The sequence below is a fragment of the Urocitellus parryii genome, chromosome 8 (genome assembly GCF_045843805.1).
Source record: "Urocitellus parryii isolate mUroPar1 chromosome 8, mUroPar1.hap1, whole genome shotgun sequence".
NCBI lineage: Eukaryota > Metazoa > Chordata > Mammalia > Rodentia > Sciuridae > Urocitellus > Urocitellus parryii.
The window spans coordinates 87,412,512-87,429,912 of record NC_135538.1 but is presented as its reverse complement, the minus strand read 5'-3'; the positions used below and the strand labels follow the sequence as shown (position 1 = coordinate 87,429,912).

General features: G+C 33.0%; 1 protein-coding gene across 1 annotated transcript in view; it reads left to right on the top strand.

Annotated features, from left to right (window-relative positions):
* The window catches only part of Adgrb3 (adhesion G protein-coupled receptor B3), a 671,006-nt gene that overhangs the window by 533,203 nt on the left and 120,402 nt on the right, over nucleotides 1–17,401 (top strand). Inside the window, exon 19 of the mRNA XM_026391342.2 lies at nucleotides 3,514–3,616. Within this exon, the coding sequence (XP_026247127.1) occupies nucleotides 3,514–3,616 (103 nt within the window). The remainder of the gene's footprint in view (nucleotides 1–3,513; nucleotides 3,617–17,401) is intronic.

The window sequence follows — 17,401 nt, the reverse complement described above, 5'->3', positions numbered from 1 at the left end:
TTATTGGATATTACATGGAAATTTGGTATTTCTCTAAGTTCTGTAACATGTTTTATTCTACTAGCAAGAATTAGACCTGTGAGGTTGATTATATCTACTCACACACAGAGAGTGAGTATCTAACCACAAAGTTGAACTTTCTAATGGATTTTATACTTCCAAATGTTAAGTAACTTTCTTTTGTCTATGTATATTATTTTAAATTATCTACAATGAAGTAACAATAATGGTAGATAATTACCTATTGCTTTCTGAATATTTTCAATACTAAAATTACAAAAGTTTATGTTTCTACCTCAAAGAGCTCTAAGTTTTTATCTGTAAATTTTAAATAATCAGTTAAAAATTAAAATTAATTATAATTTAAGAGGGAAGGCCACTAGAATTATCATCCTTTAAATACAATCATTGTTCTCCATTATAATTTTTACTTTTTTGAGAACAAATAATAGTCAAAGTTATTTAATTATCAAAAATATTAAGAATTTTCATGCCCCATACAAAAATAAAATATGCACATAATTTGACCTATTGGGACAGGCACATAACAGAAGTTCTACATCTATGAGAAAAAGTTATCTGGTAGTACAAACACAGGTGAAGTCAGACAATCTGATAAAATATGGCCAATTTCAGGAAATAGAAGAAAAGCTTAGTCTAGGTATGACATTGTAGGCAAGGCAATCCTAGGTTTGGGACTCAGTCAGTCATCTTGTCCTGGAATATACAAATGGACAAAGGCTGGGGAGATGATTTCTCTCCTACAATTGTATGAATGACATTTCCTTTTGAAAATTAGAGAGTATTTAAGGCCCAAAGTACTAAGTAATCATGCTAGCATTATAAATCATGCTCCCTGGAGAATTTAGAGCTAAATTCCATTTCTCAGCATTTAGGGTTCAGGTACCAATTCCACCTTCACCCTTCAATACATATCATTAACACCAGTATAAACAATGTCAGTTAAATTATATGTAAAATTAATCATAGAAATACAGGATTAATTGGTTCCTAAAGAAGTTTTCTTTAAGCCAGAAAATCATTTCCTATAATAGTAAAATTAAACATGAAATTCAGAATTATAGAAGGAAAGTTCAAAGAAACAAATCTGTATCCCTAAGAATTAAGAGGTCATCAAATGACTATTCACCTATAGAAGAAATGAGCTAATAGTCACATTTTGAAAGTGTCAAGACCCATGAACTACTAAGTGCAAATTGTAGCATGATGAATCCAAGCATTTTATAAACATCTTATTTACTCTATAACATTACTGGAAGGTAATAAGGATGTGAAGTTTCCTTTAACTTTTTTTTTTAAATAATAAAAATTTTTAGGATTTTTGGCTTTATAATGATTTAAAAAATGTATAAGCATATTATTCTATAAGGAAATTATTTTATATGTAATGTTATTTTGGAATTTATTGGTATTCTATGTAGTTTATCAGAAATGTTCCTCAAAATTTTAATACAAGGCTAAATGTGTAGCTAAGTGGTAGAGCTATTGCTTATAGCACATTTAATCCCCAGAACTGAAAAAGAAAAAAATTAATACAAGGGTGCTCTCTCCATTTATAGATATATTCTGTAGAATTATATTGTTACATCAAAGAGCAATTAAATATGTTGTTTTAAATGGGATGTTGACATGAAACATTTATAAATTTAGTTTAAAATATCAAACATGGTAGATAAAAAGTACTGAAAGGTGAGACATTTGAAAGCATTTGCAAGGTATCAATATTGCTCAATATTGATGAAAATGGAAATATCTTCAGAGTCTTAGGGTTGGTCAGTTCTGGATCTTTTATTACTCTAATTTTTAATATTTACAATGCAAAAATATCATTGAAATACTCTTTTAATAACATCATCTGGAAACCACTAACATCATGTAAAGGGTTAATATGATAAAGTCCTTAAACTTATATTAATTGCTCCAACCATAAAAAGAAGGGCAACTTAATATCTGATGATGTCTTTAGCATCCCAGTGTGTGGTTTATTACATGTGTATCTTCAGGACAAAGGGAAAAGGTTCCCCATCTCTTGAAGCCATTTTGTGTTTAGAATTGACCTAGGTTAGTCCTGTTTGGGTTTTTTTATTTGTTTCATTTTGTTTGAAATTTTGTTTTTGCAAAAAAAGATGAATTTATTTCATATTATAAAATCTCCTTTTTGTATTTTAGTGTCAATCCTGTTTTTCTTTCACTTTTATTTCTAAAATATGTGATGGGATGTGGGGCCTCTTTCTGCCTAAATCCTTTTCAAAGGCAGGGGTGGGTGGAGGGATGAACTTTGGTAGATTTTATCTTACAAAGGTGCCAGATCTTTGACACTCCCTCCTAACATTGCACAGGTAATCCCATGCCTGCTGTGGGATGTGATTCCCTTTTCTAATACAAATTAAACAGGCTGAAACACACAGCCAAGTACAAGGTTGTCTTTTAGTTACTGTCACTTAGTGATTTACCACAAGGTACAGTGAAACAAAATAGCTGTTACCCTTTCAGGGTAAATAGCTGGCAGAACATTTGATTCTGAGCAGATTTTGCTATGGTTTATAATATTGATGTACTTATAAACCATGTAACATATTATTTATAAATATTTCATCTTAAGGATTAAAAAAAATGGTTGATAATAACTAATGTTTTGGCCCAATAGTGAATTAACATTTGTGAATGTGACTCTTTTTTTTTTTTTTTTTTGTACTGGGGATTGATCCCAGGAGTGCTCTACCACTGAGCTACACCTGCAGCCCTTTTTATTTTTATTATTATTTTTTATTTTGAGTCAGGGTCCCAGTAAGTTGATTAGAGCCTGGATAAGTTGCTGAGACTGGCCTCAAATTTGTGATCCTCCTGCCTCAGCCCGCCAAACAGCTGGAATTATAGGCATGTGCCGCTATGCCCAGCTAATTGGAGCCATTTTTAAAGATAAAGATTTCTTTTTTTGTTTGTTTGTTTAGAATAGTTATTCAGGAACATAACTAACAACCTAAATGCATAAAAATGCTTGAGTGGATGAAAGTTTTCATGAAAGTAACAACATCCTTGTAGTAAACAGGATTGATAATTGAGAATCTATATAGGGTTTATATTTTGGTTCTAGAGTTCTATTGGTTGAGGTACTACCAAACATTTAAATGTACAGATATCCACATATTTACAAAAGTAATAACACTAATGGATATATTTCCAAGAAATGTTTTATGTCTAATAAGAATTTATCATGATCACAGATATGAAAGTTAGACTCTTTCAGAAATGCCATATTGTCCACACTGATATCTATGGAAGAAAATAAGTCTGAAAGGCACTTGAATATGACATGTAATATAAAATTAGGTCTCTAAGAAAAAAAAATTATGAAAAACTTTTCATGTTTTTATTTGTGTGAAGGTTGTATGTTAGTGCTTCTTTTTTCCAAATGAATTCCACCAATTGCACAATACAGAATTCTTCATCTGTTGAATATTAAAGTTGGACACTCTTTCTCTCTCTGGCTAGGTACATACGCTCTGAGAGGTCCATAATTTTAATTAACTTCTGCCTGTCTATCATCTCATCCAACATCCTCATACTGGTTGGACAAACTCAAACACATAATAAGGTATGACTGGTAATTACTCTGATTCTCTTTGTATGTTTATATTTTGGTGTATAGTTGATTATGGAAAATGTAATTGTTTATTCTGGAGACTATATAATAGTAAAAATGTTTGTTAAACATACTATCAAAGCTCTATGAGTTCAAAGGCTTGAGACTTCAAAAGCAAATATTTGATTTATTTTCCAGTTGTAATCAGATCCACTCATAACCAGATACAGTGCCTGTGTTTGGGTCTAATTTATTAACATCTGGAATGTTGCTTTTAAAAATTCACTTTCAAAAATGTCCATAGTTAATAATCAAAGAGAGTGTTAGGTGGAAGTGAGTGTAGGTCTAGGTTTTATACTTTTTACTAACCAGAGATTATTTTTTTGATACGTAACCAACATTGCAATTATTTAACTATATAGTTACTTTTTTTTTTTTTAGCAGAATGTAAAGTATACATCTTATTTATGTAAATTGACCAATTTATATGAGTTGAATGGCCATGTTTTTTTCCAGAAAAGACTGGTCTTTACTGAACAACTCTGAAATACATTCTAAAAAACCCATAATAGCAATCTTAAATTAACTTACCCTAGCCTCAAAGGGATTCTGTTTACTACCACTTTGAAAATTTAGTTGTCATGTTTTTAGGCTTCTTCTTTTTTCATCTTTTTTAAAAAAATTTTTAAATACTAAAGCCAATAGTTGAACTTATCCCCCATAATATGACACTTAAAAAAAAAGCAACCCAATAAAGAGCACCCTAGAAATAAAAAGTACTTTCATATATATGAATGCCCACCTCCTGTACCATTTCCCTTATGTGTATTTTCTTCTTAAAAAAAAAAAAAAAGATGTGAAAGCATATCAGGTCTATTAAAATATAGTTCAAGTTAATGTTGTTAACATTTAATACAAATTTAAAAACAAATAGTAATAGATGGAAAAAAGGATAATGGAGAAAAAAAAGGACTGAAGGTGGGGGAGAGGAGACAGAAACCATAAAATATCCAGCAGATGAAAAATGAAGATAAACAGGAGTTTCAGCTGAGGAGAAAGAAAATAAGGAGGGACAGAGGGGGAGGAAGTACAGAAAAAGGAGAGGCAATGAGACCTAAGCCTTAATGAATTATGAATTATTCATGCCACCTTTCCCTTTTTGGTCCTCTATTTGGACTGTGCTTCAGATCTTTACAAATGCTCCTTTACCTATTCTTATTTCTTTGACTGATTGTCCTTGAACTTCCACCCAGAGATCTTCAGTAGGAAATATGGTTTAAAAACTTTTCTGTACTATGTGGCTTAGTTTTGCAAGTTCTGAGCCAAGTATTAGAGTATAAATTTTCTGTAAGGTTTACTACACATTATAATTGTCTAAAGCACACATCATATGGTCCAAATCACTGCTAAGTGCATAAAAATGTTTGAGTAGATGAAAGTTTTCATGAACGTAACAACATCCTTTTAGTAAACAGGACTGATAGTTGAGAATCTGTGTAAGGTTTTTGTAAATGATCCAATAAAAATACAATGCAAGACACAAATACAAACCATATATGTAGTTTAAAGTTTTTAAGAAGCTACATGTAAAAAACTAAAAAGAAATATGTGAAATTCATTTTAATATACTTAACTCAATAAAACTATAATATTCTTACTTTAATATATAGTTAATATACAATTATTAATATAATATTTTACCTTCTTGTTAAAGTCTTCAGAATCTGGCCCATATTTTATACTTATAATACTACTCATTTGAACAAGCTGCATTACAGGTGCTTAAGTGATTACATATATTCAATGACTACCATATTGTATTGGTCCAAATGGTAATAATATTCAGAAACTAAAATTGTCTCAAAAAATTACATTCTGCCTGCTTATTTTGGCCTTTGCAGATTTTCAAATGTCCTACTTTTTAAAAAATGTAGTTCTGATTCTTCAAATATTATGAATATCAAAGGCAAAATAAGACTTTTACTTTACATTTCTGATTGTGAGAAATGGGTACTATGTGCTTATTTAAGAAAAAAAAAATGTTTGGTTTCTTCCCAGGTTACTAACTTCAGAATAGATTTCATGTGGCTTAAGGACCATAATGAATCTGTTCTAGATTGACTGCTGTTAGATATTGATGCTTATTGGGAGGAGTGGACAGTGGTTCTGTTATTATGTGGTTTTCTCTTATTCTATGTTAATTTTGCATCATCAGTTCTGCAAGTTTAGGACAATTTACATTAAAGTGAACAAAAGACAAAAATAGAAAAATAAAAGCTGGAAGTTTATTCTAGGTCATTCTAGATAATACTAAGTGTTACAATGGGCACAATTGTGTATTTTATTATGTATATATTTGGAATTGAACTAAGTTGTTCCTGTTGAGTTTATATGTGAAATTTTGGTTTGTCAAAGGTATTTTTGTTTAACTGTATTTGGGATTAATACCCCACACACACACCAAAAAGAAGATGAATGAGAAAAAGGAATGTTATCTATATAAATGATAAATTTAAAAAAAATAAAAAGTATTAATTAATGGCTACAGTATTATATTTAGGTTGTATGTTGGAGTCTTTCATGTTGTGGGTGTAATTGCTATTGTAGTTGATCTGATTTCCATTTTTTACTTCCCTGATGTTTTGATTGATGTGATAGTATTTCCTACTTGGAAAATGGAAACATCCAAGATTCTTGATGACCAAAATATTTGATATTGCCTCTGAGAGTTGTCATGTCTAGTTTGTAGGAGAACTGGTATTTGATGCTAATGTCTAGAATAATTTTGAAGTGTCAAACTGGAGTCTTTCTCTGAACTACTTGTTGAAATTTAATTGACCTGATTATCTTACTACAAAGTCTCTTTGCTTCCTTTTGAATTAAGATAGAAACTAGGCAAAATAATCTATGTTTAAAATGTGAACATATTCAGATTTTTAAAATGTAGATTCAAATTTCTGGCAGCAAAGTAAGGCTTCAAATACAATTTCATACATCTCTTCTTAAAATGCACTTGTAAAATTTAATTATAATTCACTTCATTATATTTTCAGCTTTCTTATAAAGCAACTTTGCCCTTTGATCTCTTTATTCATTTAAAATTTCAACCAGGATGTTCATGTATCATTTATTTATAAAGAATTTTTTTTACACATTGTGTGTGTGTGTGTGTGTGTGTGTGTGTGTATTAAGCATTTGTTACTATTGTTTTGCAGAAAGCAAGGATCATTTCAGGAACATATATTCACAAAATAGTTTTGTTAATCACAAAAAGATATTTTAATGATTCCATAACACTCACATTAACTGATGGAAGCCAAATTTGGCAAAATTTTGGTGTTTTTTTTTTTTTTTTTTTTTGTGTGTGTGTGTGTGTGTGTGTTAGATAGTGGTGAATAACCAAGAAGTTCAAAGTGCCGAAAGTTAGTTTTCTGTCCTACAACCTCACTACCAGATTATGATAAAAAGCAAATCTAAGTCAAAGTTTTATCCTACATTCAGATATTTATTAGATACTTATTACCAAACCAGGAACAACTTTGTTTGTATAAATTCAGTGAAACCCTAGGTTTTTATCCTTTGGAAGTTTTGACTCCCTGTGGATATTTTAACTAGAGGTGGGCATTGCAACACTCCAGAAAAAAGGATTCTGTGACCTTTGGCAAGCAATCTTCAATCAGAAATCTTTCTAATCCAATGCCTGGACACAGAATTATTGGGGCTAAAACAGTGCGTCCTACCTCTAAGAAGTCCAGGATATAAACCTAAATGAAATCTATATACAGTTTGTTCAAGAATAAAACTGCTTAACAGTGTTAGCCAATCCATATACCCTGAATGCCTTTATTTTCACTGAAGGGAATCCAATAATACAACCATTATAGTTGATTAACTAGAGTTATCAATAAGGACATATCTTTTACTTTCAGTTTAATTATGAGTGAAGGGTTGATTGTGGATGGATACACTTAGATCATGTTGTCCTTGTTTCCTATGAAGTAAGGACTTTACAAAAATAATGTCAGTTAACCATGGTTGGTGTATTCCTCTACTACTCTTTCAATTAAGGGTTAAAAGCTGGCATATATATGGTATCATGTTGGCATATGTGTATGTATATACATACATACACATTTGTGTATATGATGTCATGTTGAAAATTCCAGATTATTACAATAAAATTACAGACATTCTAACAAGCATGAAAAATAATATTTTGAAAATAATCAAAAGTGTAAGAGGATAAAATAGATACCATCTTCAGTCTCAAGAGACCTAGGAATCAAAACAAAATTCCTCACTGACAGATGAAGAGAATTTTCCAAATTATTTGGAATAAGCAGACATTTTCTTTAAAAAATTGGTAACTTTATCTCATAGTTGCATTGAATTACAGAATGAGCTATGTCTTCTAATTCAGCGTTGCAAAAGATACAGAAATTCTCTGTTTAGGAGCACTTTTTAAAAGTCACATATTCTACAAAGTTGTTTTACTTAATTTTGTACTTATTTACTTTTGTGTATGTATGTGTGTGGTGCTGGGGATTGAACCCATGGCCTTGTGCATGCAAAGCAAGCACTCTACTGACTAAGCTATATCCCCAGCCCTTATTAATTCTTTTATAAAAGTGCTATTTATTCAGTAATTTGTCAAGAGATAATGAGTAAAGGTGACCAAATTAGAAGACTATGACTGTTCTAATGGAAGAGGCTTTTGTTTTATCAGAATCATGCTGTTTAAAAGTAAAATCTTGAATTTGAATATTTTTTAACTGAAATAAGCATCTAACTCTCCCATGACTTTCTTTTGCCATAGATCAGACTTCTTTACACATTTACTGATATGCTTGCCCTCTAACTGACTACCTGTTTTCAGATTTTGAGAAGGAATATTGAATATGTGCTTCCTAGTTACCCATTCTGTCCCCTGCATATCCTCTAAAGCACATGCCCTGTCCTTGAGATTTTAAGCGTTCTATATGCTTCCTTGAGAGGTATCAGTCTGAGGATGGTTAAGAGCATCCTAAGACATATCTAAGCATCTTAAATTTGCCACTTCTCCTACTATGTGATCTGCAGCATGACACACAACATGTCTAGATCTCAGCTTCTTGTTAAAGTTATACAAGACAGTACCCATGAAGCATGTATTCCAGAGCCTAGTACCTGTAAGTATTCCTTAAACATTAGCTGTGATTATGGCGATGATGATCACGACTCTGAGATGCACATCTGATGCTGTCCTTTTCTTCCAGAGCTTTGGATTTCTTATCCAATTATCTATTCACCACTTTTGTCCTCACACCACCCCAACACATTTTGTAAATGTTGCATGACTTCTCTGTCGCTAAAGTAATTATAGACACTAGAACTTTGAGTTATCCTCCCTATCTCCTTCTCCCTCAAATTTAATAAATCATTTACCTGTGCCAGTTGAATCTTTAAAGCCCAACTTCTTGTTTCTCTCAGGTACTGATCACCTTCACAATTACTACTTCCAACATCATCAGGCCCATTCTCTATCCTAGAAGCTAGAAGCCAAGGGATAGAATCAAATTTTAAATGGGACCACTCCATTCCCCTCTGTAACATTTACTGTTGTGTCATCTCCTAAAGAGATGATTTTCAAATTATGCTCACAAGGAGTGGGGCAAATTTTAATATTGGATGATTTTTATTCACAGCTTATCTTTGTAATAATATAACTCATAAATAAATTTTACTTGAGAAAGAATCCTATAGTTTATAAAATTTGAGGAAAAGTTGATATTAAACATGACAGTAAGGATCTCTTCATCCCCATTCTATTTTATTGACTTTTGTTTCATTATACCCACTACACCAAACTGCATGTAATTCATCAAGATTGATTGATGGCTTCCTGTTCCATGGCATACTTTATCCTAGATCAGTTTCCTTCCACCACAGCACCATCTGACCTCTCAAAGTTCTCCCTCTGGCTTGTGTGCATTCTCTGACTCTCTACTCAGTCCTTTCAACCTCAAGGATATCCTCTTCTGTCTTCCCTGCTTACGTGTTTCTACTCTTGGATTCATGATTTCCAATACATACCATTATCTTATTTTACATTACCTGTTTCTTAACTTACTATCCATTTCTTAGGTCAGGACAAAGTTTTATATATATATATAAATATATATATATATATAAATATATATATATATTTTAGTTATTGGCAGACACAACATCTTTGTTTTGTATGTGGTGCTGAGGATCAAACCTGGGCCGCACGCATGCCAGGCGAGCGCGCTAAGGCTTGAGCCACATCCCCAGCCTGATATATTTATTTTTAAATTAATTGCCAGCATGTAATCTAGGTACAAGAAGCATATAACTGAATATACAAGTAAATGAATTTATTCAAATTCAAAATCTGAGTCTATGAAACTAGTAGCTTATAGTTTTACAAGGAATAAAACTCCCATTGTAGACAAAATTTCAGGTTATATGGCCATAAACAAAATTTTCCCTGGATCCCATTTTAAACTCTAAGTGGTTGATGTCATGATGTAATAGTGATTGGTTTTCTGTATTTCATTTAAGGAGACCCTGCAACCTAACAAATGTGAATCATTTTACTTGATATGCTATATGAAATAATGTTCTTAACCTTAAAAAAGAAATGTGCTTAGTTATAATTCTTTTTCTACAAGGCCTATCCTGCCAATAATGTCCCAAGTGTGCTCATCAGCTCTCAAATGTGTATGATCCTATTGGCTGAAGCTAAAGTCTTATTTAGATATATTAAAATCTAATTTGATGAGTGGCTGTGACTTTTGTAAAAGGATGAAAATGGCATAGTTTGTGTACAATGCATTTGAGTCCATTTTGGAATATCTTACTAACTATGCTAGTTTCTTCTGGATTCCTGACAGTTTATTCTGTTCCTATGGAACAGAATGAACAAAGTGGTTGGTTAGTTTCTCAATTTCTCTAGGCTACTGGCAGTGGAGAATTATTTTGTTGGTAGGGAGTTAATGAAGTGAGAGGCAGTGGGATTTCAGAGATGCTCCTGCTCCTCTATAACCTTCTATTCTCTTGGTTATATATTTCCAGTTTTGTGTGGTAGGAACCAGAAACCATTAATTAAAGTCAGCTTTAAATAGGAGAAAATATGAATATGAAAGATGACAAAGGAGATGAAAATTGCAACTATTTGACAGTAGGAGTTACTGAAATGTTGACATTGAGATGAGATGTCAGGAGTCCAAAAACCTTGAGGGACAAGAGGACCAGTGTGGACATTCAGTGAGTGTTCTTAACTCCAACTTCAAAGCCAGGCAAAAGTTCCAAAGAGTAAACCCTCATCCAAAAGGGAAGAAGTAGAATCCAATCTTGGCCAAGGAACAGGCAAATAATTTGAAGAATACCATGCCCACTCTCAATGCCTTATGTCATTCTGTCCTCAGGGAATTATCCCAAATTATCTTTCAGGCAATGTGAAGAGACCCTATTTTCCATCCCTTTCACCCCTGCTTTAAGCCTGGCCTTCAGGACTTTTCTCAGTTGGATTAACATTACTTTCTTCCCACTTAGTTCTTCCTCCTGAACCTCTGTTTGCATTAGCCCATCCTCCATATTGCTGTGAGAAAGATATTAAATTTAGAGACAAAGGCAATTATCTGATTTTATCATCACCTGCTTAAAACTCTACAATGGGTCTACAGGGCTTGTGAGATCAACTCCATATTCTGAACATCACCCACATTCAGGGGCTGCCTATGGGAAATGAAAAAGACACTCCTTCTGAGTAGATGAGGTACAAAAATAACCTCTGCCCTCCAGGCTGATATACCTGAAGTAGAATTTCTGGCTTAGCAGTGAGAGCTGACTTTCAGTCTCCCCTTTTTGCCCCTGCTGGGGGACCTATCTCTGCTTTCTAGGGTATCCTATACACATAGGAACTGCTTTTCCTATGTCCTACTCCACATGTTGGCTCATGCAAATTGTCTTCAGTGAACCCTATCTACACTCCTTTCAGCTTCTGTAGCACACAATAAATTTCTACTTCTAGCACCTATCACACTCTTTTATACCATTCATTTACTGATTGACCTTGTCCACTGTGATTCTCAAGAGTGATGTTTTTCTATTTCTAGACTTTAAAACCACTATTACTAGTTTTTGTTTTATACATGGTAGGAAATAAATGTGGTCGAAATGAATGAAGTGTGTTTCTGTCTATTAAATGAGGGATAAAATAACAGATGTGTAGCTACTTGGCATTGGGAGCCTCATTTTGGAATAATTGCAACCCAGGTCATTTTTTGGTTGTTATTCTTGTTGTTGTTTTATGATGAGATAAGGGAATTGAGGAAAACGCTGAAGATTTACTGAATACTTTTAAAACCCTACTTTGATCAAAGATGGATGAGTTAAATCAGACTTCATCTTGATGTAGAATATCTGAAAGTACACTTGAGAATTTCAGTGGCATACCAGGAGTATTACAGAAAGGGTAAAGAATATTTCTGCTCCCCCTGCTTCAAGTCAAACCAGCACAGAAATTATACATATCCCAATATATGATTTTTCACCTTTTCCTTCTAAATAGACACAATGACCTGATCAGAAGTTTAACTAATGTCGATAAGGAAACCATGTTGAAATATAGCTGATAATGTTTGTGGTAATTCTTAATACAGTGTAAAATTTTAAAGTGATAAATAAAACCTCAGAAAGTGAATTTTATTACCAAAAAATGAAAGGTCCTTGAGTTAGGAAACTATGGAGTCATTAATGGTTCTTTTTATAGCTATGAGACTAGGATTCTCTGGAGTAAACTGGAGGAGAAAAGGGTAGAGTTTAGGTTATCACTGAAGATCTTATGGCCAAGGCAAACTTTGTCTCAGTAGGAGATTGAAACCCTGTGGAAAGTATGGGAAAGGAATCTTTATAACCATAGCTGGGTAGAATCAACAGAGACTGTATGGCCTTCAAAGCCTAGAAAGTTCAATTTACTTTTTATCCCCAAAGCTTGCAAACCTCTTGGGGTAAAAAGTCATAGAACTTTCTAGGCTTCGAAGGCCATACAGTCTGTGTTGATTCTACCCCGCTATGGTTGTAATGCTAGAGTGGCCTTAGACAAAAAGGTAAAGGTGTGGTTGAATTTGACTGTCATTTGCCAACTCTGGGTGATTTTGAGTTTTCTAGAAGTATCGGTGTACATAAGAACAGTAGAATTACAGTGTAAAGTTGAGGACAGTTTATTTTTAGGCTGATGCTTTTATGTAAAAATAACCTTCAATTCTAAAATGTCTACTCAAGGTTTAGCCCGTGTAGCCTGAAGAACTGGAACAGGGGACCTTTGGCAGTCTATGAAAAGGCTTCTACAGAGATAAAAGGGGTACAAATTGCTTTGAATTCCTTCTTTAGAGCAAGAACTAAACACAGAATTTCTTTACTTGAGGTGACTATTGGTTGTCAGTGTATAAAAATGTGAAATTAAAGCATGAATCACATCACTCACAACCAAACTGGGCATTTTATAAATTGAAGAAGCTAAAAATAGCTAACAAATGCCCAATACATGAAACAACAAAGCTGAATCTCTTTGTAGAAGAAAACATCTTAAAGGATAGCAATAAATGTTAAAGCCTTTATTAGAGAAAATCTTTCATTTGACAATTTTTGGCAGAGAAGTAACCTCTGAAACAGAAAATAGGGAGGGCAGAGTCCAGCTAATTCTTACTAAATTCACCCAGAGGCAGTCCTTTTTTTTTTTTTTACCTAAACCTCCCTCTAGCCTAAAAGTTGTATATTATTATGTAGATCAGAGCCTAAGCCTTGCTATAGCAAAATTTAGAACTAAAGACCAAACAATAATCCCTATAATTAGAAAAAAAGTAAGAATAACTGAAGATTAAAGTCTGTTTCTTACTTCTTTTGTGATGACTAGTCAGTTAATTTTAAGTCTTATGCCTTAAAGAAAGAAGTAAGCCTATGATTGAGTTGAGTTTAGGTCTTAATCATGAAATTTTAGGTATATGAAATTCAAAATTAGTAAATTATAATATTTATAGTTATTCTAGTGAATTGGGTCAAAGCTTAAAGTTTAAATTATACTGTAAAGAAGAAATAGTTAGCTCTAAGAGTAGAAATATAAAAAGAATTTTATTAATATTCATAATGAGGGCCTCTATAAGTGTTCTGTTAAGCTACAATGTACATTGTTTTTACATATCTCTATATATGTGCCTGGTAGATAGTACATTGACATACATACATACAACAGAGTGTCTTGAAACAATCCGATTTGTATCTACTTAACATGCCTATTGCCAACTAAATTCTATTTGTATTTTTAAAGTGATTTTTTCCTAATGTGTAAGAATGATGTTTACTGCTTTTTCGAAATACAAATTAGTTCTGCTCTTTTTTTTCATATGGATGAACATCTATGTCTGTTTAAAAAGTTTTGTTGTATATTTTTCTAACCTCCAGAATAAAGCTGAAAAGGAGATAGAAAAGGAAGAGCTTGCTCTGTTGCAATGAAAAAGATAATCTATACAAGTTGTCTGTTGCTGACCTTACAGTTAGTGGTTTAAAAAAAACAATAAATATTTACATTCCTCACATTTCTCATGAGTCAGGCAGGAATTTAGGAGTGATCTAGTTGGTCTTTCATAAAGCCACCATGATGCATCAAAGTCACAGTAGTCTGAAGGCTTAATGGGGCTGAAATGTGTATTTTGTACTTAATACTACTACAGAGAGACTCATGCTTCCAGACCTAATGAAACCTTCACTTGCTCTAAGGGAAGGGCCTGAAGCTCTTCATTCACTGGCCATGTGCCATTTGTCAAGTTTCTTAAACATTCTCCACAAACACTCTGGTGATCTTTTAAAATTGATCATGACACTTGCCTACCTAAAATCCTTCAGAATCCCTTTTATGCTGGCTTTCTACTAGAAATACTATATGGAAAGTGAGAATTCAACAGCAAGGTTCCTGGATTGTGCCTCTTATTCTGGTGCAGTTATCAACAAAACCACTTTCAAAAGTGTCCCATCCACTGTGTGCATTGCCTAGCATACAGCCTGTCCCTCCATCTTTCAGCTTTCTCACATTCTTGTTCATCTGCCACAGCTAGTCTTCTTCCACTCTTAGGCTAGCCTACTTAACTTACCTATGTACTGCAGAGAAAATAAATTTAAAGTATAATGTAGATTATTATTCTTTTATTAATTAATTAATTTATTTTAATTAGGTATATATGACAGCAGAATGCATTTTGATTCATTGTACACAACAATTGCAGCACAGCTTTTCATTTCTCTGGTTGTATATGATGTAGCATCGCACCATCTGTGCAATTACAATAGGTTATTATTAGCTAGAGTTATCATATTGTATATTAGCTCTCTAGAATTTAATCATCTTTCAATTGAAGGTTTGTGCCCTTTAATTTTCATTTTATTTTATTTTGGGGGGGTTACCAGGGATTGAATTCCGGGGCTCCCAGCTGTGCCCTTTAAGTTGAGGCAAAATTTCGTGTAGTGAAATGCAGTGAGACATGAGATGAGTCTTGACTACTACCTACCTATATAACCAAGACTTCAATCAAGATGAGAAATATTATCTTCACCCTAGAAAATTCGTCTTGACTTCCTTCTAGTCAATTCCCATCCTCCACAGGCAGTCATTGTTCTGATTTCTGTCTTCATCCTTTTCAGGATTTTATATAAATGGAATCATGCAATATGAGTTCTCTTGTTCTGACTTTTTAAACTCAATAAATTGTTTTTGAAAAGTATCTGTATCAGTGGGTGTATTAGTAGTTAATTCTTTTATATTGCTAATATTACTCCTTTGTATGACTATATCACAATTTGTTTATCCATTCTTCAATAGATTGACAGACTATTTTCAGATTTTTTATTATTACGCATAAAGCTGGGCCTTATGCATGCAAGGCAAGCACTTTACAGAGCTATATCCCCAGCCCTAATTCTTATAAAAAGTCTAAGTAAGGACATGCATTTTCTTTTCTCTTGGGAAAATAACCAGAAGTAGAGCTCTTGGGTTTAAAGGTAGATTCGAGTGTTTTTTACTGAAACAAAGAAACAAACTGCTGAAGAGTTTTTCCATGTGGTCATACCATTTTGTACTCTTAGCAACATTGTATAATACTCCCAGTGTTCCACCTCCTTGCCAATATTTTAATTCATAGTTCCTTATTAACTAGTAATAACTGGTGAGGCTTAGTACCTTCATATGCTTATTGGCCATTTTACATAATCTGCTGTGAATTGTCTCTCCAAGTCTTTACTTCTTTTTTACTTGGCTTGTTTGAACACAAATTGTGTGCGTGTGCGTGTGTGTGTGTGTGTGTGTGTGTGTGTGTGTCTGAGAAATGGAGAGAGAGAGAGGGAGGAAATATTTTCTCTGTGGCTTATTGTTGCATTTTATTAATGTCATCTTTGGCTGAAAAGTTTTAAATTTTATGAAAACTGGTATATTATATTTTTCTTTTATATTTTGTATGTTGTGTTTCTCTTTAGATCTTTTTTTTTTTTTTTTTTTGGACCAGGGATTGAACTCAGGGGCACTCAACCACTGAGCCACATCCCCATCCCTATTTTGTATTTTATTTAGAGACTGGGTCTCACTGAGTTGCTTATCGCCTCACTTTTGCTGAGGCTGACATTGAACTCTTGATTCTCCTATCTAAGCTTCCTGAGCCACTGGGATTGCAGGTGTGCGCCACACCTGGTTCTCTAATCTTTTATGATCATTTCTGCTCTTCCAGGTCAAAAAAATATTCTTATATATTGTCTTCTGTAAACCTTCCCTTATAGTCTTGCTTTATATAGATCTATGATTCATCTAAAATTAATTTTTAGCATGATATGGGATAGCGGTTTGGGTTCATTTTATTCCATGTGGGTATTCAATTTTTTTGGAACTGTATGTTGAAGAGATTTTTCCTTCTCACTGTATTGCTTTGGTTCCTTTAAAAAATCAAAGGCTGTATGAGTGGGTCTCTTTCTGGTATTTCTATTTTGTTTTGTTTATTTGTGTATGTACTCTTATGTTAACACCATGATCTTTATTACTTACTATATCTTTGTAGTTAATTGTGGAAGTCAGAATTTTAGTCTTTAAACTTTATTAATCTTTCTCAAGATTATTTTGTCTAATCTAGATCTTTTGTGTAGATTTGTCTAATCTAGGTCCTTTGTGTTAACAAAGTTTAGAATAAATTTCTTCCCAGGACTGGGGATTGAACCCCAGGCTTTGTACACGGTAGGCAAACACTGTACCACTGAGTTACATCCACAGCCTAAATCCTTCAATTTCTACAAAAGAAAGCTGTTGCTACCTTTTGGTTGTGTTGAATCTTGAGGTTAATTTAGAAAACTGATATCTGTTTTCAATAGCTATTATTATTCATTTAGTGACAATGGGTTGAACTTTATAAAGTAAAATCATTAACATGTTAATGATTTTAGTGTGCTCACTATTAAATTGAAAAAGAATTGAAAAGAAATGAGGAGTCCTGCTCTAGGGAAAGTCTTCTACTCTAAGAGATTGTTTCCTTGATCTTGTCTTTCAAACCTTTGATCCTTTTGGACATTAAATGTGTTTATTTCTTAAATATGGTCTCTTATAAAAGCAGAACATTTTCCTCCACAAACATATTAATATAACAAAAATATGGCACAATTAGACTGATTTTTTGTTTTCTTAAAAATTTCTCAAGCTTAATCAGTAGCAACTGTGGGAAAGCACATTTCCAAGATCAAGGGCATGTGAGCTACTTTTCTCATTAG